This window comes from Clytia hemisphaerica, unplaced genomic scaffold (assembly GCF_902728285.1).
Source record: "Clytia hemisphaerica strain Z4C2 unplaced genomic scaffold, Clytia hemisphaerica genome assembly, whole genome shotgun sequence".
NCBI classification, from domain to species: domain Eukaryota; kingdom Metazoa; phylum Cnidaria; class Hydrozoa; order Leptothecata; family Clytiidae; genus Clytia; species Clytia hemisphaerica.
In genome coordinates, this window is record NW_027103472.1 from 594,341 (window position 1) to 620,772 (window position 26,432).

The 26,432-nt window shown below is 37.5% G+C and overlaps 3 protein-coding genes across 4 annotated transcripts in view; 2 read left to right on the forward strand and 1 right to left on the reverse strand.

The window, feature by feature from the left end:
- The window catches only part of LOC136798361 (pecanex-like protein 1), a 36,384-nt gene extending 25,958 nt beyond the window's left edge, over nucleotides 1–10,426 (forward strand). Inside the window, exons 23-31 of one of the 2 annotated variants that reach the window (XM_067054969.1) lie at nucleotides 89–325; nucleotides 2,768–2,877; nucleotides 3,276–3,429; nucleotides 3,901–4,052; nucleotides 4,674–4,752; nucleotides 4,943–5,183; nucleotides 5,516–5,680; nucleotides 6,336–6,467; nucleotides 8,807–10,426. In XM_067054969.1, coding sequence (XP_066911070.1) covers nucleotides 89–325; nucleotides 2,768–2,877; nucleotides 3,276–3,429; nucleotides 3,901–4,052; nucleotides 4,674–4,752; nucleotides 4,943–5,183; nucleotides 5,516–5,680; nucleotides 6,336–6,467; nucleotides 8,807–8,826 — 1,290 coding nt within the window. In that variant the 3' untranslated portion in view covers nucleotides 8,827–10,426. Of the gene's footprint in view, nucleotides 1–88; nucleotides 326–2,767; nucleotides 2,878–3,275; nucleotides 3,430–3,900; nucleotides 4,053–4,673; nucleotides 4,753–4,942; nucleotides 5,184–5,515; nucleotides 5,681–6,335; nucleotides 6,870–8,806 lie in introns of those variants that run through there. The other variant, XM_067054968.1, reaches the window with a different exon arrangement.
- On the forward strand, nucleotides 9,003–10,316 carry LOC136798363 (somatostatin receptor type 2-like). Its single transcript, XM_067054972.1, has one exon. It carries the CDS (start codon nucleotides 9,003–9,005, stop codon nucleotides 10,314–10,316), a length of 1,314 nt encoding a protein of 437 aa, XP_066911073.1.
- A 7,849-nt stretch (nucleotides 10,427–18,275) lies between the features above and the next one.
- On the reverse strand, nucleotides 18,276–25,828 carry LOC136798365 (heat shock protein HSP 90-beta-like). Its single transcript, XM_067054974.1, has 7 exons — nucleotides 25,457–25,828; nucleotides 21,955–22,482; nucleotides 21,508–21,657; nucleotides 20,996–21,311; nucleotides 20,277–20,836; nucleotides 19,656–20,043; nucleotides 18,276–18,606 (listed from the first exon to the last, which is right to left on the reverse strand). The coding sequence occupies exons 1-7, from the start codon at nucleotides 25,586–25,588 to the stop codon at nucleotides 18,515–18,517; spliced, it is 2,166 nt and encodes a 721-aa protein (XP_066911075.1). The 5' UTR covers nucleotides 25,589–25,828; the 3' UTR covers nucleotides 18,276–18,514.
- Nucleotides 25,829–26,432: the final 604 nt, after the last annotated feature.

The window sequence follows — 26,432 nt, forward strand, 5'->3', positions numbered from 1 at the left end:
TGTTTGTGATGTTTATTGCGTAAAATACTTGTGTCAATCTTCATCCCGTGGCGTTTAAAACCCACTGCTTTTCCAACCTTTTTTTCAGTCAATTGTATTTTACTGTGTTCGAAACAAAAAACTGAAAACCTGGCTAGCTGACGAATCACTAATGAGCCAACTTGAGGAACTTCAAAGCTCAACGTTCGTGGATTTCGATACAGTTTTTCGTCCTGTAACAGATAAAGATTACGATTTAGCTCAAGGTGGTGTGACCAGAGCTTCGTTTTGTCAGAATTACCATGAATGGTTGGTTTGTTGTAATATGCATCGACCTGCTGATCAAGTGAGTCAACCAGGGAAAATGTTTGAAAATAGGGCCGAACCTTATGCTTTTGAGTCGTTTGATTTTTTTTTATCGATATATAGGTAACACGAACAAATTGTACAAAACTAAAGGTTCCTAGCCTCCCGCTAAAGGACCACCAGCTCATACCGCCAGGAGGTAGGAACCCAAACTAAGCTAACAATAAACTAATAAATGGACTAATAAATGGAGAGAAAAAAAACTAACTACAGAGGATAAATACTAACAGAAATGAAAAACAAAAACTAAAAGAGCTAGGAGAGCAGTTGGAGTAAGACTAAAATAACGGTCCCCCAAAACGGCTTGTATCACGGATAAATTTTATCGTTATACTCAATATATCATGATTTTGGACAATGCTAAAATCGGGGTCGCCATAAAGAAGTATTCTACACAATGTTTTGGGATTAAATGGAAACAAGGTTATGTCAAGTTGAAGAAGGCTGTCGAACATAACAAGTCTGTCATTGGAGTAATCAGAGCAATGCATCAGGAAATGCTGTGTCGTTTCAACAGAATTACTTCGACAGTTGCAGAATGGGTCGATTGTGTCTGCAAAGTTATGTCTAAATTTGTGGTCCCGAAGATGACTGAAACCAACCCTTAATCGGTTAAGTAGAACCACGCCATCGTTGTCACTAGCCCTGAAAACTGAGTTAGTGCAAGGTCTAAAAAAATTAAGAATCGCTTGTTCGAATAATGAAATAGAAGGAAGATTTCGTATATTTTCGCCCAGGTTATTCCATTCATTGATGCAAAAGGAAAAAAAGGAGGCACGGTAACGTTCAGTCCTACAAAGTGGTGCCTCAAATGGTGGTTGTATCCTCCGCCCTGCCCTACGTTCCTCCTCCCCTCTTTGGGGAGGAAGAACATTTGAAAGATAAGCAGGTGCAAAGCCATTGATTATTTTATAAAAGTAAATTAGTCTTCGACTTAGTCGCCTGTCCGACAGGTTTTCAAGACCTAACTCAAGATAAATTTTTTCTCTGGATGTTCCTCTGAAACATCCAGTTATTGCAAGACAAGCATCATATTGAACTGATTCTAGTTTTTCAGAAAAAGTGGAATTACCTGGACGATCATACATGACATCTCCATAATCTAGATATGGTCTAATATGGGTTTTAAATATCGTGACTAGTGAATCCCTAGGTAGGAATGCACGAAGCCGACGAATAAGACCAATACCTTGATTGGCTTTTTTAATTTTTTCATCAAGATGACGGTCAAAAGCCAGCTCTTGATCAAGTATGAGACCAAGATGTTTTTGATGATCTTGTCGAGCAATGGCTGCGTTGTTAAAATAAATTTCTGGAGGATCAGGTAGATTTATCCTCCGAGTGAAGTACACTTCAACAGCCTGTTTAGAAGGATCAGGGTTGAAGGTCATTTTCCATTGATGAGCCCACTCACTAACCTTCTGCATGTCACTGTTCAATTCGTTTGAACAGCGAATATGATCAAGGATAAGGGAGAATATTGACGAGTCATCAGCAAAAATTTTGATCATGGAAATAATTCCTTCAGGGAGGTCGTTAATATATATCAGAAAGAAGAGCGGTCTTAGAATAGAGCCTTGAGGTACACCGGCCAAGACCTCCGTCCAATTGGAAGCTTGGCTATCAAGAACCACCCGCTGCAACCTACCTGAGAGAAAATTTTGAAGTAACGAGAGAAGGGGCCCGGACACACCATATGACTTAAGTTTGAAAATCAGCCCATCGTGCCAAACTCTGTCAAAAGCTTTGGAAATATCAAGAAATACTCGATTGATCAATATTAAGAGCAGCTCATAGTCAATATTTTATATGGATAACATTAATACAATAATGACCGGTTAGTGAGGGCTGTACTGAGAAATATTGCCCGAGGTCAAGTAACGACCGAGCTTGCGAGGTTGTTACGTTGACCGAGGGCAATATTTTCAGTACAGCCCGAAAAAAACCGGTCATTATTGTATTTGTTAACCGTTTCCTTCAGCTTCGATCGATTTTTAGCGCTTTATCCAGGAAAAATGGCGAAATAAAGCGAACAAAACAAGCGAAAAGAGATAAAAAATTGTTATAATTTCTGACGTCAGAAATAAAAAATGAGAGAAAATGATGTCAACGCATTGTTCATTTTCCTTTGAAAAAGTGACGTCACAATGAATTTTCCTGACGACGGGCAACTATGGGCAGTGTAGGCCCGTCGTCATGCGAAAAGAACCAATTGCATTGCGCAAAAAGTCGTGTAGCCCGCTTCGAGAAAGTAACCGGTTAACAATAATATATCAGGAGATATCAGGAGGAGTTTCAAGGTATTTTCTTGGCCGTCTTGGATGCCTTATACGGGTTTAGGAAAGTCTAGATCTCGCCTTTATCTAGTTGCTTTTTTTTGGTCCGTAAAATAATCATTTCATAATCTCTGTTCAATTTATAGCAAATCGAAGATGATGGAGTGAACAGCCGTGTGGTGACATTATGTTTTGCGTTAAGTCTTCTTGGTAGACGGTTGTTGTCCACAGCTTCTAATAATCAATGGAACGCTGCGTAAGTTGCAAATTCGGACCACTATAACTCGTTGCAGTCTATAACTCAAATGTCTCCTTAACTCGAATAAGTGTTATGGTCCCTTCATTTAGCAACGTCTTATAAACCTTACTCTATAACTCGAACAAATTTGTGTTCCCCGAGTTCGAGTTAAGGAGATTCCACTGCATTTTGATAAAGAGGCTTCTCCGTTTTGAAATTTTAGAATGAAAAGTTATATTTTTTCTTCTCACAGCAGAAAATGGCTCATAGTTAAGTTTTTTTCTTTTCAAATTGATTCCAACCAATCATTCATCAATGTTAAACAAGGATAGGTATCGCTTCTTCTTCCCATTATTCAAACTGAAGGAGATACTCTTAAATCTTAATAATGACAACCCTTTTAAAAAAATTTTCAGGTTGAAATCGTTTTTACATGGACTACACGCTCTGTTCAAAGGGGATTTTCGAGTAACGGCGGCAAAGGACGAATGGGTGTTTGCTGATTCGGATTTAGCGCTGCTCAGACAAGTTGTGGCACCTGCGGTGCGAATGGCCCTTAAACTGCACCAGGTGAGAATTTTTACCCACGCTAATAAACGTTGAATTGACGAACAACCTTTACGGCTTATATTAAACAGTGAAAGTCACTGAAAGCGACAAAGGTTTTAAATCTTTCGAAAATTTTCACAGAACTTTGAATGAAAGAAAAGCCGAGATTTTTCGTACATAGCCTACGACTATGGTCTATGAGTTGACAGCTTTGTGAGACTTATGACTCGTAGTGAAGGCTTGTTGACTGAGATTCCCTGGTGTTTGTGACACTGAATAATTCAAACCGATAACTAAGAAGTCATCGCTGTAAACTAGGGCGTGTCAGCTCAAATCCCCGCCCCTTCCATGTTCCGTTCAGTTGATAAATATTCGAGCCAGTTGACCGAGGATCCCGTGAAAGTCCTATATTACTGGGCTATTCATGCGGAATATTAACTCTATATAGAAGACTGTCTACATTTGCTGAAGCCGTCTGTCCTTCTTTTGCAGGATCACTTCACATGTGTGGATGAATTTGATGATAACAATGTGTTGTACGACACTATATCTTCACATGAAGAACAATTTGTCATCTGTCATGAAGGACATCCCTCTTGGAGACAAGCCGTTCTCAATAACCGCTCCAACCTCCTCGCTTTAAGGTAACCTTAAAAAGGAGCGACCCATTCCGTCCATCTATGTGATCAATGTGTACCTCTTTTCACTAGATGTGATCATTGTATATCTCTTTTCACTAGATATGATCATTATGTACCTCTTTTCACTACAATCAGTGCCAAAATACTTGGCACAAAAGGGAAATTCCCCACGAAATTTTATAACCACAAACAATTTGGAAGTGCTCTAAATTAGGTTGGAAGGGTGGAGTTTTAACTTTAAGTTTCAACGCTAGACTTAAGACTTAGGACCTTAGGATCTGAGGATCCAATTGTTCAAAAATGGTCCGAGAGGGCTTGAAATATAGCCTAGAAACCAATTAATCCCTCCCAGATCGAAATATTCGATTAAACCAAGTTAAAGGCCCGAAATTGACATTCTCGCTCGAAATTCAATTTTCGAAAAATGATAAAATAGCCAAAATTGCCAATATGTTATGGCACTGATTGTAGATGTGATCATTGTATATCTCTTTTCACTAGATGTGATCATTATGTACCTCTTTTCACTAGATATGCGATCATTGCGTAACTCTCTTCACTAGATATGTGATCATTGTATACCTCTTTCACAAGATGTGATTATTATGTACCTCTTTTCACTAGATACGTGATTGACGATGGAACGGATGATTATAAAATTATTATGCTCAACAAAAGATGTCTGAATTTTAGAGTTATAAAGGTAACATATTTTTTTTCTTGGTGTGCACATATACGATTAGCTCTCGATTTTCTCCTGTTTTATGCAAGAGCGTTTCCAAATATTTCATATTCAAACAGTGGCATTACTTCGTTTTCGGCACATACTCAAAAAACAACGGCTATCTTTGCGAATCTTTTTAAACATAATACTACTGTTTCACTTTCAACAGGTCAATAAAGAATGCGTACGAGGACTTTGGGCAGGTCAACTACAAGAACTTATCTTCTTACGTAATCGAAATCCAGAACGAGGCTCCATACAGAACGCGAAACAAGCCTTACGAAATATGATCAACTCTTCATGTGACCAGCCCATCGGATATCCCATATACGTTTCTCCTCTAACCACCTCGTATTGTGAAACAAACTCCTTTTACAATGAAACCACTGTTGGAAACTTGAATGGCAGTAGTAAGCCCCTCTACTTCTCTTCCATGCGTCCGATATTCTGATTCTTTTAAGATAAATCACATTTTTACTTTAGGAGGCTTCGTCGTTCAGCTATGTAGACTAATCATTAGAAATCATTTACCAAATTCAAACCTCCCAGGACCGCGTCCTTTGGGACCAGGGGCCTTACTACGTTGAAATCTAGCTAGGGCTTTGACCCTGCCACATAATTCAAACGTATGCTAAATGAATCAAGACTTATTGACCAAGCAAAATATAAAGAGGATGGAAAGCCATCTTGCCATTTTTATTTCCAAGTTAATCTGTATGTTAATCTGTTTATCAATTTTTAGACATCAAGAATTTTTTTCGTTCCTGCTACATGGCCGTTTATAACCGGTTTGCCGGGCACTGCCGGAATGGTGGGAACCCGGTAGAAATCGAAATGTCCGTATACGTGCCGGCAGAACAGAACGTAAATAAAGCAGAACCTTCCAATCCGTCGACTTCGATGAAAGGTGGGTAGATGTTAATTTGATAAAGTCTTTGAATATTTCCCTTACAACTGATATTGGCAGAAAACGTAAAACGTTGAAGCAGCAAATATGTAAAACATAAAAATGAAGCGACTGCTTAAGTAGAAATTTTCGGCATCTTTCGTGACTTCATCAGCATATAGCTCAACAAAACTACTGATAAACTAATGATAATGATAAACTGATTAAACTACTGATATTGGCTGTATGTTTAGAAACATCATACTCATACCTTGAGGAATCGCAGTTTAGTCTGTGATCAGTTTCGTTGGAACGAGAGTTAAAGAAGCCGAAATGCTGCATGTACTGCATGTACTATGCAAAGAAAACTGTAAATATTTTCTTGCCGCTGTAAATGATAAACATCTTTTGGGTACTTAGAGATAGATGTTAAACTGTTAACTATTCTAGTCGATTCTTGAAATTTGGCAACGGTTGCCGCTGTAAATGGTAAACATCTTTTGGGTACTTAGAGATAGATGTTAAACTGTTAACTATTCTAGTCGATTCTTGAAATTTGGCAACGGTTGCCGCTGTAAATGATAAACATCTTTTGGGTACTTAGAGATAGATGTTAAACTGTTAACTATTCTAGTCGATTCTTGAAATTTGGCAACGGTTTTAACTTCTTTTTCAGTACCAGGAGCAGCAAGAAGTATTCGAACAGCAAGTTATGCATCCATCCCCTCCTCGTCCAACCACAGTTCCGGCAACTCCTCCACCAATGGAGAATCATCGGAAATCGGCATCTTTCCGTATTTCACAGAAGGTAAAGCCGTTATTGTAGACATTAACCGTATTACGGAAGCCTTAGATGCGGACATCCAACATAACGTACAGTGGCCCGGACATCTCTCGATGTTGCGTGAGCGTACGGACATTTCTGCATGGGATGGTTGGTTTCCGCGCATAGGAATGATTGCGGATATCATTCACGAATGGAAGCCTAACCATAAAGATAAAAACAGACTGTCGCATTTGAAGAAAAGTATCTTTTTGTTGCGTATCGATGATTACAGTGTGCCCATTTTGGAAGATGGCGTCAACGTTATTGGAGAAAGGACGGCTGAACATCTAACACCTTTTGCATGAGGTGTGGTGTATTTTCTGGTCTGTAAATTGTAGTGTCAGCTTCATGGCACGGCGTTGTTATGTTTTGACTTGGTTAGTTTGGCTCTTTTTCAATTTCTCAAAAAAGTTCTTTATTTGTCATGTACCCGACTGGGTATGGATGATTTTTCTTCAGAATTGAGAATTTCTATTCTGTGAAATTTTAGGCTGCTGGCATCCACTAACGGATTCGTGCTCCTTATAGAGGATGCTTAATAAGCTATATTTCCTTTGTCCAGAGATTTGCCGCCTTTAGCCGATATACGGCTAAAGACATTTTTAGCTGGCGAGTGTCTACAAATATAACATTACGTAATGTTTAAATTTTCTGCGAGGCACCAAATCATAGATTGGAAAATATATTTGGATTTTGAAAAAAAAGTAGGCGGAGGGAAGTTTGCTTGTTTTTCTTCCTCCTTTCTTGTTTAATGTGGAGATTTTGTAAAAGATGAGAAATTAGATTTATTGAATTTAAGTTCCCTGATGTATCTTCTGTGTGCACCAACAAAGTTTTGCTTCATAAAACTACATTTTGATGCTTTAATTTGGACTTGCATGAGTGCATAATTTTTTACCACACTGGATTCGTTGATCACTTTGGCTCCAGATAATTGTTTTGTCAGTTCTACAGATATGTTGCAGATTATTTCAAGGTATTCTAGTTATGTATATACAGTACATTTTGGGGGTCATATTGAATATTTCTGACATTACTTCTTTATGATTCTACAAAAGGGAGTGTTGTTGTTCCTTCAACAAGGGCCTTTAAATGTTAAAACAAATAATTTCTTCAGCTTTGGCATTTCACTTTTTAATACTGTGTGGCCTTTGTATCTTTTCAGGTACTTAGCTTCAATTCTTTGAAGAGATTGGAGTGTTTCTGGTTGTTTTCTTTCACTTTTGTGTCCATATTTGTATTTTTTGAGCTTCGACCGAAGAGCTGATGGAAAAGTTTTGATAAATTTACAGACCAGATATCTTATAAAAGCAAAAGTCAAAAATAAATCTACAGACTGTACATAATGCGCGCATCAGATTGTTTTTTATCTTTTTTCTGTTTTGTTTTTCTGGTCTGGGATTCGAATTTCAAATGTAAACATTCCATTGAAAACGTTCGAAACGATCGTTTTTGCGCGCACAATAATGTCAATCAATTTACTCGCCAAGATTTCCTTTGCGAACCGGAAAGCGGTTGGTAGATCATTAAGCAGACCTATACTACCTGTGGTTTTGTAGAGGTCTGCGATTCAGACTAGTGAAATTTCAGTTGATTTATAAGATTAGTTTTCAAATTTTTAGCTCAAGTAAGATTTTGGCTTACAGTACTAATTTGGAATATTTGAAGAGGTTTACGAAGAAGCTAACTTTCCGCCATCCATGAAGTTTGAAATTCTAAAGATTCTTTTTATTGATGACCTCATTTTTTTATTTAGATTTTTTATAAATGAAATTCAATTCCAAACATTGGGATTTTACAAAAACTTGTGTTATAGCATTGTAAATATAAAGAAGAATTCTCAAAAACTTGAGAAAATCCAAATATTTCAAAGTTCATTAATTTTAATGGTTTGACCTAAAAAGCCCAGGAACAATTTTCTCTTTTCTTTGAGTTTTCATCCCCTTATTATATTTTCGTGGTGCAAAATTTCTGTATTTCTGTATCGTGAATATCTGCATGCTTAGTTTTACGTTCATTTTGATTGGTGGAGATATTTGTACCTCTTGTTTTCACGAGAAGGCCTGTGGTGTCTCTTCTTTCGAAGCCCACTCATCTATGAGGTAACTCACCACCAAATGACGTCATCTCAAAGTGAAAATTCCAAAGGACCTTATCATTTTTCTAGTATCGCTCTTTTTCATCATTTGCAAAAAATAAAATGAAAGGTTGGATTTTTGGCAAATCTTATCTTACAATCACGATCCCCTATCGTTTTCAATGTTTTCGGAAATAGTTTATAAACTGAGATATTTCTCCCAATTTCTTTTTTATATTCTTAGGGACAGAGGTTGCACCTTAGAGAAGTATTCTCATGGAATGCATCAATTGAACTGCACACGTTAGTTTTCAGAACAGCAAGGACAACAGAAGTATTAGTGTAGTAAAAACGGGAGGATTGGTGAATATTGCGCCAGAACTCAACATTGGGAAGAAATCTCTCACAAAAGGAGAATCGCATTCTTACAAAGTTTCAGTATGTTGATGTTGAACCTGACCATCTGTTTAGCGCATTTTGAACTCACTTTACCATGGTTGACAACGTATTGTCGTCTGTTTTCCAGCAACGGCACTACCACTGCGGCAACGCCCAGTGCCATGAATGCAGAATACGTTATCAAAACATACTGTTGTCCCTGGGCATTGAACACTACACACGAACATCCCAAGAAACTCACTAGACTGGAAGAAACTCGTCACATGTGTAGCTTCCCCGGGCTAAGTCACAATCGTTGTAAAGATAATCAGGATCGTGATCAATCATTTATCGATGCAGTTAATTATGGATTTTTCACGTGTGTTATACCGATCGGCTGTATCGCAAACCTTTTGATGATTTTGACTATCAGTCGTGTCAGTCACAATCACAACTTCGTACCCATGCTTTTCATCAAGAATCTGGCAATCGCTGACATCATCTCGCTTCTTGGTTACGTCATCATGTATTCAGTGTACAATAATTGGACCACCATGCCCACAAAAATGTACAAATATTTGTTTTCGTCATTCGATATTTTAACTGGTTCAGCATCCTTACTCCATATCATGGCCATCTCAATCGATCGCGCCATCGCTGTTGTCTTTCCCTTCAAACATTTCTCAGGAACCATCAATTCGAAAGCACGTGTTTCCACCATCTTGCTATGGTGCTTCTCCATACTTTTGTTCATTCTTTCCATGACGAGAATAGGTTACGACGATGAAGAATTTAGTACACATTTTCACTATTCTGTTATCATTATCGCGTTCATGGTTCCGTGCGCCTTCGTCTTCCTTTCCTACACGGTAATCATCGCCGTCACCATACGTAGCAATCAACAACTTGTCCGTGATAACGTACGTCGAAATTCCGCTATCTCGACAACTGGTTTGAATCGGTTCCGTGAGATTAAACTAGCTATCAATGTGACAGTTATCATTCTACCAATCATGTTTGGATGGGGATTCGTTGCCATAGTTTCAATAGTTGAAGGAATTCGAGATACACTTTCTGTTTACGGGAAGTTGATTTTTATTGTCCCGATAACGATGTCTTCAATAAACCCTCTGGTCTATCTCATGATGACGGCATCCCTTCGCAAAAACTCCCTCAAAACTTTACACAGTTTCGTTTTCTGTAAAACAGCCTGTTGCATTAGTTTTGCGACCAACAATGCAACGCGATTGAGGTTTGGAAGTTATTCGAGAAATTCGACGACTCGTGATTCTGGCATGATGATAGACGATGTTGTGGAGCAACTGACAAATCTCCGTGAGCGAAATGAAAGAGTTGAAGAAAACAGTGAAAACTGATGATCATCATCACTTTTTGTTTATATCTGTAGATGCAATTTAAAAAAAACATAATAAATATTTGCTATATTTTGAAAAGGGAAATCAAGAAAAACTTTGCTTTATTATTCAAAACATACCGGTACCACCTTAAGGATTTCATTTTACCCCAAAATATCCTCCATTATGCTGCTTAATCTCACTCACTGATACTTCAGTTATGTATTCAGTTAGAAATCTTTGCTAATCAGGTTACCAATGCTCACAATAAATGTGAAAGAAAACTTCAAAGAAAAGGTTTTGATTGAAATCTGTCTATAAATTATGTGGACTTTTTTATGTTCGGGTAAATGAAAGCACTGGTTAACACGTTTGTCAGGCAAAATTGTAAAATTGATAGGCTAAAGTCTAATAAACAAGCAACATGCTGAATGGACCTACCTGAGATAGATAGTCGGAAACATGCTGAATGGACCTACCTGAGATAGATAGTCGGAAACATGCTAAATGGACCTACCTCTTTAAAGATAAAATCTATAATGAAGCAGCTTCAGCAAATCCAAAATTTGCACAAGTTTGACTAAAACTTTTAAGTCTTACGTTTTAAGGGTTAAAAGAAATCTTCCGAAAAAAACGGCTTCAGCAACTTTTTAGAGACCCTTCCCCTTCTTATCTCTATGCAAAAAAAAATCAGAAAAAAAAAATAATGAAGCAATTTCAAAAGACGTCCATTACCCCATATGCTCCTGGGCACTGTCATTTTGCATCACTATGCAAAAAATCAGAAAAAATAATGGGACAATCCCGCGAAAAGCCGGTAACGGACGAACGTTTTAGAGTTCCAGTCGAATGAAAAAGTGCAACTTTGTTTTGAGTGCAAAAATTAAGCCATTAATAGTTCCCGCCCAGTAGATTTCAAATTACTTTTGTTAAAATTGAAAACCTTATTTTCACCCAAGGAACAAGTGCTCCAAATTTCATTCAGCCAAATCCGAGCATTTCTGAGGGTTCCAGGCTGTATTGAGTTTCAAGCCCAAAGAGCTAGAGACGAAACTTTAACCCTTCTCAGGCAAGAGAAATTGAAGCCACTTTTAACATTTTAACTTTTTAAATTTCCCATCCAAAACGCGCATAGAACGCAACGGATTGTATCTAGCGGTTCCTTTGTTTTGGAGGACTACATTTTTTGAGATCTAGGGATAGATTTATTAAGTTTCAATTCGGCTAAAAACTACGCGTGGGCGTTCTAGATGGGAAATAAGTGGTTTCATTTCCCATCCAGGAGTCTGGACTCTAACCCTTCACGCTTGAAACTCAATTCCAGACTGTCAGTCAGATTCCTTTTCATGAGTTTGAAGCCCAGAAGGGGCTAGAGAGGAAATTTCAACCTTTCCCAAGGAAGAAAAAGCGAAACTTTAAGTTTGCTCCGCATTTAGAAATTTTGTTTGAAAGACACACGGAACACGTGTTCAAAGTTCAAGATGGGAAATAAGTGGCTTCATTTCCCATTTTCAAGTTCTGTCTTTGTAACAATTTTTTCACTCTCCTATTTGTCTTTTCAACGGGCACAAAATCGCTACTTAATAACTTAAGGGAATTAATTTTCGCGAGACAGCCTCGAAATGATTTTATTTTCGCGACTAACTTCCACTGTAAATTTTTGCGAATTGGCGATTTTTTCAGATTTTACATTTTTCGTTATGTGTGTACTTAACTCGAACGGCTACTAGTAGGGGGATTTTTGTTCGATTTTTTGGAATCGCTTGACTGTTTTGTTAGAAGCACTTGTTATACATTTTTGGAAAGCTAAGGGGTAGTACCTAGGGTTCGGTACCTAACTCGAGATATTAATCCTTGAAAACCGTGTTTATCAGCCAGAAACAGCTATTTTGTCCAGTTTTTGCGCTTTTTGAAGCTCAATATCTCGAGTTAGGTACTGAAATCACCTATACTTGCAATATATCTCTAATCCTAATTTTTTGAGAGCTTTCCAAAAATATACAACAGGTCTCCGTTTTCTCGAGCTAAAATTTTCATTAATTTTTACCCCTATGATTTTTGCCTGAGACCGTCATATTTGTCCGAAAATCACACCAAAGTGTCCGAAAAAAATCGGAAACATAATAATTTCGATTCCCCTACCCCTTAGCTTTCCAAAAATGTATAACAAGTGCTTCTAACAAAACAGTCGAGCGATTTTACAAAATGCCCTCTACTATACGAGGAATGAAAATTTATTTGAATTGTAGAGACATTCGAGCAATGGAGACTCATTTAAGAGAGTGTCTTAGCTGAAACATTCCTCTGGCTGAAAGGACAAACGGTTTTTGGCGTAAAAAATTAAATTTCGCGAATCAAGCGAGAGACGAGGGCGAAAAAGGTGAAATATAATCCACGCGAAAATTTATACCCTTAAGGTAGACCTTATCGGATTTTTCTAAAAGAGCGATGCATTGTGGAATTGTTTCGAGTGTATTACTAGTCTAGCAAGCTACTCTCGGGTACCTAATAGCCGGGGGGATGGGGTTGGAATAAGCGGGTGGGGGTTGGAAAAAATCTCAAAACTTAATAAGCGGGGGGGGGGGGTTGGAATAAAAATGTCCTGGGTGGAAAATTTTTGAAAAGGAGGCTAATACAGCAGAATTAGGACAAAAGAGGGAACTTTCAAAAACATTTTCCCAAAAATTAATAAGCGGGGGGGGTTGGAATAAGAATGTCCTGGGTGGAAAATTTTCGAAAAATTAATTAGCGGGGGGGGGCGGCTATTAGGTACCCGAGAGTAGACGACTAATTTATACATAGTAGAAATGAAGCAAAAAGTAATGAATATGGAACAATTTTAGTCGTCTAGAAACCTTTGTGCACTAATTCCAAACAAAAGAAAAGTGTCAATATTGCAATTATAATTTTTTCCTGCTCAAAATAATTCTTGAGAAAAAAGAATATGTGTGGATTTGTGTATTGAAAGTTTTTCATTTGAGTTGATTTCGTTTTGAGAGTTTGTTGTTGCTTGATAAATTGTTTTCTCGCTACGCAAGTTTCTGCGTAGCTAGCCCCTGTATAGGGGGTGTTTGGGTGTTTTTGGGAGCTTGCTGGATAGTGTTTTGTACATTTTGTACTATAGGGGTGGGTGGGTGTTTAAAATCGAAATTTGCTACAAAGTACTGATACATGCCGCTGTTTTGTACATTGACCCCCCTGGTACAATTCCTAAAAATGAAAGTCTTGTTCATCGTGGTATTTTTGAGCTTGTGACCGAAGAGACAAAAGTTTTTGGAGCAAAGTTAAGAAGAGCGAAGGGTAGAACATATCGTTGTTAGGGACGACAATAGTGAGGTTAAGTAAATCGGCAAAATCACGACGACGGACAGAAATTTAACAGGCTAGTGAGTTTCAACCAATCAAATTTCGTATTTTCACTAGCCTATTACATTTTTTGTCCGTCGTCGTGGCAAATTTTTTTTTCGTAGACGGGCGGAAATATCTTTAATGGTCGGAAATATCATAGCGTAATGGTCGGAAATATCATTTGATGGTCGGAAATATCTTTTGATGGTCGGAAATATCCAAAACTCTGAAAATTTGAAAATTTAATGGTCGGAAATATCATTTGATGGTCGGAAATATCATTTGATGGTCGGAAATATCTTTTGATGGTTGGAAATATCATTTAATGGTCGGAAATATCCCGCGCTTTTAAAAATTCTTCATCAGCAAAAAAATGTAAACAAAGATGGTAGCAAAGGTGTTGTTGAGATTTCGCTGATTGCTCAGAGCGCGACGAGCAATTTTTTCCCCGATAATTTTCCTATCCGTCATTCCGTGATTCAGGGGGTATTGGGCCATTGGTGTTGTGTGCACAGATATCTAAGCCCGAAGGGCTAGATTTGCAACTTTAAGCTTTCTCCAGCAAAAAAAAGTGAAGCAAAAATTTGACTTTTTAAATTTCGTGCCGATGGATAGGATCTAGCATTTTAATTGTTTTCGGAGCGCGAGATCAAAAAACGTAGGCGACAAACGCTATTTCACATCTCTCAAACCGGTGAAATTGCATATTTTAGTCACGTGACTCTGGTAGGAAATCCTTCCAAAGATGAGCTTCACTTTTTGATAAAAGCCGCAAATCTAGCCCTTCGGGCTTTACAGATATCTGTGGTTGTGTGTGCCAGAGTAGTTTTTTATTATTAGTTTTTGGGACACTATCTGAGAACTGTTCTGTTTCTTAGTTCTTTATACAGTATTTTACACAAGACATAGACAGCTTTTTAGGTAGAGAAAGTGGTAATAAATTTTTTATTCAAACACGACTCTTCTTTCTTTCTTGTCTTTTTTTATATCCTTTCCTCCTCTAGCCCCCACTACTCTCAAATCACCCTAAAGCTAGTCCCAACCCTACCTATTGACACCCTCCCATTCTAGACCTTACCCGGGGGGGGGACACTCGATCTGAAAATGACCATACGTTCGGCGGAAAATTTGGCGTCCAAAATCTAACCCTTACAGTGCATCCAACCAGCAGTGCATGCAGTGAAAATTTGGCCAACAAATGACTCTTACAGTGGGGGCTAGAGGAGGAAAGGATATAAAAAAGACAATAAAGAACGAAGAGTCGTGTTTGAATAAAAAGTTCAATACCACTTTCTCTCCCTAAAAAGCTTGTCTGGCACGGTTGGCAAACGATATCATTTAGTCGCGCGGCTGAGGTCGAAAAAAGTGGCTAGAAAATGATTTTCGTGATACACCTCTTAGATTCCACTTTTTTCGATGGAAACTCTCGAATTAGTATATGTAGATTCCAAAATCAAAAAGTTTCCACGATATTATCGTGCAAGTAACGAGTAAATGGCGATTTTTTGCGTTTCCAGGCAAAATTGCAAGGCCTGGAAATTTTTGGGGGGTCTTCAAATTTAAAAAAAGACCTATATCACATGATAGAGCTCTTCAAACTGAGCAAAAAAGTGTATTACACCAAAGTCCCAACTTCTCTAGATCAAAAGTTATGGGCCTATTTGTGGTCAAAAAGGTGTTTAATTTTGCATAAATTAATGCAGATTGTGGGGAAATTCCCTGTTTTCCATCAGTTTTTTACCACAAATAGGCCAATAACTTTTGATCTAGAGAAGTTGGGACTTTGGTGTAATACACTTTTTTGCTCAGTTTGAAGAGCTCTATCATGTGATATAGGTCTTTTTTTAATTTGAAGACCCCCCAAAAATCATGAATTTCCAGGCCTTGCAATTTTGCCGAAACGCAAAAAATCGCCATTTACTCGTTACTTGCACGATAATATCGTGGAAACTTTTTGATTTTGTAATCTACACAAACTAATTCGCGAGTTTCCGTTGTTTTTTTGAAATCTAAAAGATGTATCACGAAATGAAACGTTTTTCGACCTCAGCCGCGCGACTAATACTCCAGGATGCACCCCGGCTCGAACCACCAAATGCAAGCAACCTTGTTTTATAAACCCAACACCTAACCGCTTGCGTCAACGAGACACGACAAAAAACTGTCATTCACAAATACTTATAGTGTGTAATTTACATACCTTAATTAAGAAAGCTCCCAACCCTACCGGTGCCCCTACAATTAGGATCCCTACGGGATCCAAAGTTAGGTCTGAGGGTATGAATGCCCCTAAGAAGGCCTTCGGCCTTATATTGTGACTTTCGAGCTCCAACCCTAACCCTAACTGATAATAACCGAACCCCCGTCTACGTCCGCGGATTGAAATATTTCACTTGCAGCCTGGAGTATGATATCGTTTGCCAACCGTCTGGAACACACAACAAGTTGGCCACACAACACCACATTCTGATAAATAACGAGATTGCTCACGAGAATTTTTAACCCGCGCGGGTAAACCCGCACCTGTCAATCATTTTTTAGACCTGTCAATCATTTTTTAGCTGCTTTTCTTTTCACTTGTGGTACTGAAAAAAGTGATAATAATAAAAAAAGAGATAATAATAAAAAAAGACGAAAGTCGATTTTTATGCATTTTTTTAGTTGAAAGTTTTTGAATACGTGATTTTCAAGAGAATAGGGAAAGTCATGAATCTTGACTCTTGACTCTTCACCCGCTAACCAACCTGATCTATTTTGCAATACTGTACTTGAGTCAAACTGCACTGAGGTGACGCCACTTAGAAAATTTTTGTTTCCTAAAAATATAACGGGAATTTACAAAGATATCAATAAGAGCTCATAAAACCAGAAAAAGTTTGGTCAATGCTGACAAAATAACACAAACTCCAACGCACCATATAGGATTCGAACTCTCGAAAATGACTTTCACAAGCTTATCAAATCACCGCCTTATCCACTCGGCGACGCAAGTTGCCAGATAAAGAGAACAATGATAAAACATACCATATCTTTATTTGCCATGACCTGTATAATTTTATTTACCCTATCAAGGTATTAACTTCTTAAACAAATGATTTTAGATCATTTCCAACATATGGGAGCCGATCGCCGATTCTCAGGGGATTTACAGCTAGTGCCTGTAAAATTCGAATTTCCATCTGGGGGGTTAGGACACTCTCCAATCTCCTTAAAGTCTCAAAAGACTGCGGAGAGGAGCTTTTTCTTGCATACAGTACCCAAATACAGCAGACAGAATTCATAGAGCGTATACGCGCGGGCGATTAAACACGATCGCGCGGAATGCGGATCAAAAAATTCTCGTGAGCAATCTCGTTATTTATCAAAAAGTACAACACCACCTTTGCTACCATCTTTGTTTACATTTTTTTGCTGATGAAGCATTTTTAAAAACGCAGGATATTCAGTCAGGAACTATTGCAAATTAGGCTATGTTCGCCGATTCTTGCCTAACTTGGATATGATGGCTTAATTAAGCTAGAAATTGTAGCCTAATTAGGCTGGAAGGAACAAAATTCCAATTTTTGACTTGGATTTCAAAATCCGCGTCAATATTTAGCTTAAAATGTCAAATTCTTATTTATTTGAATAAGTTCCGAATGTTTTTTGGGTAAAATTTGAGCGGACTGAGAAAATATTCAGTTTTTAAATATTATGCTGTTTCAGCAAAATTATGTTTACATATATACAGCAGAACAGTCGAAATTATTTCAAGATTAATGTAAACAAACGTAATCCGAACTTGGCTTTAGAAACATGTTTTATCTATCTATCTATTTTTTATCTTCATAATAAACTTGTTTGGTACGCTTTTAGATTTTATAAACAACCTTGTCAGCTATAATATATAAAAAAACGTAACAAAGACCATCCTCAATTTAAATATTTAATCAACCCATCAAGTGTAAATTTTGATAACATATCTTTAAGATCAGCAAAACCAAAAGACTATACTTTTAAAGCCAACGATAACAACAATATATTATGATACTAAGTTTTTTTCATTTTTCAGACAAAAAATGGCGCGCTGCATGTAGAACTTAAATCGGCTTAATTTGGCTATCATAGCCAAATTAAGCTAATTTTAATAAGATAATCACATCTTTTCACTCCGCTCTAAAAAGAGAAAAGTTTTTCGCTTTAAATACTCTTCTTAGTACAAGTAACAAGTCCATGTAGTAAGATTGACGCGGATTTTACTTGTTCTCAAGATATTTAGGTTTGAATATTTCATATATCCAAATTAAGCCATTAATATCCTAACTAGGATATAAATTCTGGCCTAATTAGGCTAACATCCTAGTTTGGCCATCATAGCCTAATTTGCAATAGTTCCTGACTGATATTTCCGACCATTAAATTTTCAAATTTTTAGAGCTTTGGATATTTCCGACCATCAAATGATATTTTCCAACCATTAAATTTTTAAATTTTCAGAGTTTTGGATATTTCCGACCATTACGCTATGATATTTCCTACCATTAAATATATTTCCGCCCGTCTACGGAAAAAAAATTTGCAGCGACGTGATTATCCTAGTATGCTTAACCTCAGTAATTTGACCTTTTGTTGGAATGGAAGAGACAAAATAAGTTCCAGTATTTCAGAATTATATTTATGTGGGACCTTTCATTTATGATATAAAAACTGTACAGAACTTTGAGGTCAAAACATTAATATGTAATCTTCAAAATACCAACGACGTCTCAAAAGCAGAGAAGGAGTGTGGTGTGTTTGGGTGTTCATTGCCTCCTCCTCCACTATTTTTCCTTTCATTTCCATTGAATATGAACGTAACATCTTAGCATTTCTACAAACGAGGGATGGTGCGTTTAATCAACTTCTTCCATGCGAGCTTTGTCTTCGTCTTCAGCTGGGGCATCTTCTTCCAATGGTGGCATGTCCGAATCAGCATCTTCCGTGGCTAAAAAGACAATTCAAATCAATATCACAGTATCAGTAAAAAAAATATTAAAATGCTAAGATAATTTAATTCAAAATCTTAATAAAGAAATTTAGGCAACATGCACGTTTCTTTTTTAAAGAAACACACTTTTAAGAAACACGAGGCTCAGAATGCCTAAAAACTAAGAAACATCTAAGAAACATGCTGAGGCTGAGAATGAGAAAATAACATTTTTTATTCGTTTTTTTTTAATAACCTTCCAATCCAGCCTTCCATGAGGCTGATTATGTCAAAAAGTTTAGAAACATGTAAGAAACATTTAAGGCTCAAAAGGCCGTTAATTTCTTAAAAAAAACAACGTGTATATAAAAAGGATCAGTCAGGAAAATGAGATAAACCGTTGGTATAACGGATTCACATTTTATCTTTTTGAAAGATCCATCTTTCTTATGTGTTATTGCAGGGGGGGGGGGCACGCAGTTACTACAAGACAGTATGACACTTACTACCGTGGTGGTACTGTATTCAGAAGTTATGAAAACAGTTACTACACAGTGTAGTAACTGCTGTTTGGGGGTGGTGCCAGACACTAAAACTAGCACTTTTGGTGTAGTAAGTGCTTATATTTTAGTTTTTTAAAGAACTTTCAAAATTTTTCACAATTCTTTGTTAAAAAAATATTTTTGTTATAAATGGACGAAAAAAGATTTGACCCAACTTTGAAATTATGCTTTCCCTAATCATCATTAAAATGTTCTCAACAGCTGTTAACCAAGTAAATTAATAGAAAATGGCTTTAGGTTGAAAAATAATCGCAATTTAGGGTATAATTTCGAGCATGCTTTTGATGATATCACTCAAAAACAGGGGTGGTACCTGGAAATCTTTTCTGAAAACAGTTACTACCAAGGTGTAGTAAATGCAAAGGGTGGTGGTCCTGAAAAAAAGTGTTGAAGAAGCACTTACTACACATCATGTCTTGTAGTAACTGCGTGCCCCCCCCCTGGTTATTGTTCACTTTTATGAAGTACTATCAGCAAAATTCAATTTTAAGAAGCAAATCTCACCTGGTTCATCATCAACTCCAAGACCGAGTTTGATCATTCTGTGGATGCGAGAAGCATGGTTTTTTGGTTCTTCCAAAGAGAATCCGGATGACAAAAGAGCAGTTTCGTATAAGAGGACGATCAAATCTTTAATGGATTTGTCATTCTTGTCGGCGTCAACTTTAGCTTTCAATGCAATCATGATTTGATGTTCAGCGTTGATTTCTAAATGTTTTTTGGCAGCCATGTATCCCATGGTACTGGTGTCACGGAGAGCTTGTGCTTTCATGATACGTTCCATGTTTGCAGACCATCCATAGGTACTGGTAACGATACAGCATGGAGAATCGACGAGACGGTTGGAAACTGCAACTTTTTCGACTTTCTTGTCCAAGACTTCTTTGATAACCTGAAAGTGGGAAAATCAAACAGGTTGAAAACTTGAAACCACATTCCCATTTTGTCTGAAGTCTTTTTGAAACATTGCCAAAAGAACAAGTTCAGCGCCAAACCATAGCCAAAACATTTCATTTTCAATACAAGATAAAGAAATATAGTTATAATTCCCAGAGTAATTTTAAGGAAATTATTGTTAGCCAGTTTAATCGTGTTGAAATAGCTTTACAAGGTATGAATACTAACCTTGCACAATTCTTCGAATGAAGCTTTCAATTCTTCGTGCTTCTTCTTAGCTTCTTCGTCTTCAGGAAGTTCAAGACCCTCTTTGGTGACACTGACAAGTTTCTTTCCATCGTATTCTTTCAATTGTTGGACGGCGTATTCATCAATAGGATCAACAAGGTATAAAACTTCAAATCCTTTTTTCACAACACGTTCCAAGAAAGCAGAAGAGGAAACAATTTCTTTGCTTTCACCAGTAATGTAATAAATGTCCTTTTGGTTTTCTTTCATTCGAGAGACGTATTCCTTGAACGAAGTTTTCTCATCACCAGATGATGAAGATGAGTATCGTAAGAGTTCAGCAACTTTGGCACGGTTGGTTGTATCTTCGTGGATACCTAATTTGACGTTCTTACTGAATTGTTCATAAAATTTCTTGTAGTTGTCCTTATCCTCAGCGATTTCTGCAAATAATTCCAAGCATTTCTTGACCAAGTTTTTACGGATAACCTTCAAGATTTTACTTTGTTGAAGCATTTCTCTTGAGATGTTTAATGGGAGATCTTCAGAATCAACAACACCTGTGAATTGAAACAAGAATTGTTTAATTTTAATGCTTACCATCCTGTAGAACTGTAATCCAGACATTTTGGTATTTCTGGTTTAAGCTTTAGTCTACATGACTGATGATAGTTGCATATGGATAAGATGCAAGGCTTTGATTTTAAAATACTTCTTACCCTTGACAAAGTTTAACCATTCAGGCATGATTTCTTCACAATTCTCCATGATGAAAACCCGTCTGACATATAATTTGATTGAATTCTTCTGCTTCTTGTTTTCGAAGAGGTCAAAAGGTGCACGTTTTGGAACAAAGAGGATAGCTCTGAATTCAAGTTGACCTTCAACAGAAAAATGTTTGACAGCCAAATGTTCTTCCCAGTCATTGGTCAAGCTCTTGTAGAATTCAGCATATTCTTCTGAGCTAATGTCATCTGGATTACGTGTCCACAAGGGTTTAGTTTTGTTGAGTTGCTCCATTTCATAGTAGGTTTCCTAAGAATAATAATATTTAATACATTTTCAAACATCTTTTAATACATTTTCGAACCTCTGTTTGATGGATGTGTCATGTCAGAAATTCAATTAGCTTAAATCATGTTTCTCATATATTAAGCCTTTGATTTAAATTCATCAACCAATCTTTGTATCTATACTTGTTAGCGATGAAGAGTGATGGAATAAACAATACCTTGATAGTCTTTTTCTTTTTCTCATCTTTTTTGTCTTCATCCTCTACATCTTCAATCTTTGGTCCTTCGTCTTCTTTGCCTTCATCTTCGTTGTCTTTCTCCTTCTTGTCTTCTTCCTTAGTTTCATCTTCAGCTTCATCATCACTGACCTGAAAATTAAAAATAATTTGTTTAATACATATACTGATAATTGATAATTAATTAAACCAAAATTAAGCTTGCTCTTTTTCACTAGCATATCAGAATGAAAGTAAATACCAATCACATTTTGAAGCTCTGGATGTTTTGGAAAATAATTAAAATAATTTGAAAAACAAAGCACTAGGGAGGTTTTACTCAGATCCAAAGAAGGTTTTTGCGGGTCTAGTATTTGGTCTTGGAAGACGTAAACAATCTTTTGGGATGTTGAGGTGTTGATTTTAAGGAAAAGTTTGTGTGATACTCACTTCTTTGTCTCTTGTCTTTTGCATTTGAAGGGCAATTGGGTAACCAATAAATTGACTGTGTTTCTTAATGATGTCTTGGATTTTCTTTTCTTCAGAGAAGTCAAGTTGATCTTCTTTCATGTACATGATGATTTTAGTACCACGCCCAATAGGTTCATTGATGGTATCAGTTTGGACAGTGAAAGAGCCTCCAGCAGACGAAGTCCAGATGTATTGTTCGTCATCATTGTGTTTGGTGATGACTTCGACACGTTCAGCAACCAAATAAGCAGAGTAGAAACCGACACCAAATTGACCAATCATAGAAATGTCAGCTCCAGCTTGAAGGGCTTCCATGAAAGCTTTTGTTCCAGATTTTGCAATGGTACCAAGGTTATTAACAAGATCAGCTTTGGTCATACCGATTCCAGTATCATGAATGGTGATAGTCTTTTCATCTTTGTTTGGAACAATATCGATTTTGAGTTCTTGTCCAGATTCAAGTACAGTTGGGTCAGTCAAAGATTGGTACCTGATTTTATCCAAAGCCTGAAGTAAGACAAAAGAATGTGATTTTCAGTAACTGCATAGAGTCTTTGAGGTTTCAAATCATGGTTAACTTTCTTATTTTGTAAACTTTAGTCATGGTTAATACTCCAATTTTAGGAATATACAGACCGTTATTTCAAGCCCTGAGGATGCAACTTTGTAAATTTATACAAATGCAGTGTTGCAAACACCTTGGGCGAAACTAGCAAGATTTTCCCTCTCAATATTATGGACAACTTTTTTGAATCTATGATAAATCCATAAACGATTGGAAATCAATTTTATTTGTCAATAGGTGATCCAGCTTATTCTGCTAAGTTGTTGATTTTATGGAGTGGGAATCTGGATCTAGAGAGCAACAATCAGAAATTTTCCTCCTAAGGTTTAATTGCAAAGACCTAACCCTTAGTGACAAGCTATGGTAGCTGAAAAGGGACTAAAAAAAGTGATACCTAAAAATAATAACATTCCCCCGAAAAAGAATCGATATCCCAATCCAGTATGGATTTCATGTAACTATCGCCAAAGATCTTCGGCGTACAACTGAAACGTTTTTGGCGCATTGGCGTAAGGGTACTTACAAAGATTGCTTGATTTTCAGCTTTCATTTGGTTAAATTTGCTTTTACTCGCTTACGCTCACGTCAATTTAATAATATGTTGGCGCAACGCCTCTTTCCCATCTTGCACCCAAAATTGAAAGTACAAAATAAATGTTGCTTGGCGTGAGGCTGACGGAAACATCGGCCGAGATTTGTGGAATCCATACTGGATCCCAATGTTTTCTGATAGTTCAATAGCACAAATTGAAGACTAATGAGAGACTGAACTTGTTAATGGGTGAACCCTTACTATGTCCCTTAGTGGTGAATCTGAAGGGGGTCATCAAAATTTTCGCCATAAAGACTACATCCGTGTAAAAAGTGATGATAAAACTGGATAAAAAAACCTTTTCTATAATAAATTTTTTGTGACATGGTTTGACAGGCTCACGATATTCAGTCTTGGTAATTGATTAATGAAAGATATTGAATGTATCGAGTAGGCGCAGGCCAGTATGGATTTTGTGTAACTAACGCCGAAGGCCGAAGATCTTCGGCGTACAACTAAAACGTTTTTGGCGCATTGGCGTAAGGGTACTTACAAAGATTGTTTGATTTTCAGTTGGCGTAAAGTAATAATTCCAGCTCGGTGCGAATGACTCCATAATCCATCGATTTTTAGCTTTCATTTGGCTAAATTTGCTTTCGCTCGCTTACGCTCGCGTCAATTTATTAATCATGTTGGCGCATGCGCCTCTTTTCCCACCTTGCACCCTTATTGAAAAATTGAATGTTGGTACAAAAGAAATTTTGCTTGGCGTGAGGCTTGCTGTAAGGAAAAATATCTTCGGCGCGAGATTTCGTGGAATCCATACTGGGGCGCAGGAGTCTGGTTTCATAGTTCAATATCTTTTTTCATGCAAATATTTTTCAAATGTCTAATATTTTTTAAACCCTTTTCCGCCACCATACGGATCTCAACTGGACAGACTTCTTTCTAAGGAACACTGATTAGATTATGTCCCTAGCATTGTCTTCATTTGACTAAAATAAGTTTACTATTCTGCTGACACTTTCTACTGAAAAAAAGGACTTTTTAAAATAGTTGAGAAATGAGCTAGTTTCTTGATTACCGTGAAATTGGGTAACTTGCATCAGTGGAGGCTAACATGCATAGCCTGATAGCCCTCAAATAAAAGACCTGGCTGGTCATTAAAATACAACTTCTCAGTTCCGCTCGCAGCTCTAAGTCTACCATTTTTGTTTTGATTTAACTTTGTATTTTAAAATGACCAGCCAGGTCTTTCATTTGAGGGCTATGCATGTTAGCCTCCACTGATGCAAGTTACCCAATCTCATGGTATAACTCTAGAAGAAACCCTTTGTAATATTCAGCCAGCCACCCAGCCCAGAAAAACTAGGGATGGGATGTGAATTCTTGGTAAAAATATTGGTACCAGATAAACACAATGTCAGATGATCAATAGACTAAATCACGATGATCATATATTAAGCCTTTGATTTGTGCATCACCCATGTAAGTTTTATCAAGTCGAGACCAGGAAGGTTCAAATTTTCAAAGCAGTGCAAAATGACTTTGTATTTTAAGGTTGGCAAACGATATCATACTCCAGGATGCAAGTGAAATTTTTCAATCCACGGACGCAGACGGGGGTTCGGTTATTATCAGTTAGGGTTAGGGTTGGAGCTCGAGAGTCACAATATAAGGCCGAATGCCTTCTTAGGGGCATTCGTACCCTGTGACTTAACTTTGGATCCCGTAGAGTTCCTTGTAGGGGCACCAGTAGGGTTGGGAGCTTTCTTAATAAGGTCTGTAAATTACACGCTATAAGTATTTGTGAATGACAGTTTTCTGTCGTGTCTTGTTGACGCAAGCGGTTAGAAGTTGGGTTTGTAAACCAAGGTTGCTTGCATTTGGTGGTTCGAGCTGGGGTCGGTGACCTGTTTCACCGGTAAGGGCAAATTTCAGAATACTTAGAAAACAGTTAGAAACACTTGAGAAAGATAGAATCAGGATAGATGATAGGAAAGTAGAAAATAGGAGGAAAATAAGAGACGATGCATCCTGGAGTATGATATCGTTTGCCAACCGTATTTTAATGACCAGCCAGGTCTTTCATTTGAAGGCTATGCATGTTAGCCTCCACTGATGCAAGTTACCCAATCTCACGGTATAACTCTAGAAGAAACCCTTTGTAATATCCAGCCAGCCACCCAGACCAGAAAAACTAGGGGTGGGATGTGGAATCTTGGCAAAAATATTGGTACCAGATAAAACACCACGTCAGATAATCAATAGACTAAATCACGATGATCATATATTAAGCCTTTGATTTGTTCATCATCCATGTAAGTTTTATCAAGTCGAGACCAGGAGATTCAAATTTTCAAACAGTGCAAAATGATACTTACGTCAGAAGAGTTGGAGATCAATTCACGAAGGAAAATCTCTTTGTTTGAGTAGAAAGTGTTGATAATCAAGCTCATAAGTTGAGCAATTTCAGCCTGGAAGGCAAAAGTTTCGACTTCTTCGTTTTCACCCATGATTTGTCAATAAACTTTGCAAAATATGGTACTAAAATTGTACTAATGCAAGATGAACACCCGTTTGTGACTCTGTTCTGTTGTGAAAGACCACATGCGAATATTTATGACTTTACCACGCTTAGCGAGCTCTAGAATGTTCTCTACGACCTGATTGGTCGAGGGCGAATTCCTGCTACCTGATTGGTCGATCAGACACTTCCAGAAAATTCCATCAAAGAACGAAAGTGAAAGACAGATGCGATGCGTTGCAACCACTGACCTTTATATACCCTGGACAAAGCTTCTCAATCCCAGCCAAGCAAAATCTTTGATCGGAGTTTTTTGAAAATTGGTACCCTAATGTCGGCACTACTCGATAGCGGTGTAAATGCATCGAGAGCGCTAGGTCTACTTTTCCTCAAATTTTTTTGATGATGTAGCGGCGTTAGACGTTAATTTTTAACATTGCAATGGCTTCTCCTTGGGTACCAATTCTAAAAAAACTCCAATCAAAGATGGCAGATATTGTTTGGTCCAGGGTTATATAAAGGTCAGTGGTTGCAACGAAGCGAGTGCAAGAATTTTGCTAGAAAAACAAGAGCCGCAAAATTTCGGATAAATGTTTTGAGTTGGGGGTTCCGACGTTGAACGACTACCTTGACTACCCATAGGTAGGTTGACCTTTACTTTTGGGGAATTTTTTTGGTCATTAGGGGATTTCCCTGTTCACCACAAGCAGTTATTTGACGCATCGAAATTAAAGGAAATTTAACAAAGCTCGCCGTTAGTGCTCGCCGTTTGTGATTAAAGTGACTTTGAAGACTTGAATGACTGACTGCTGATATGTTGAGCTTTTGGAACA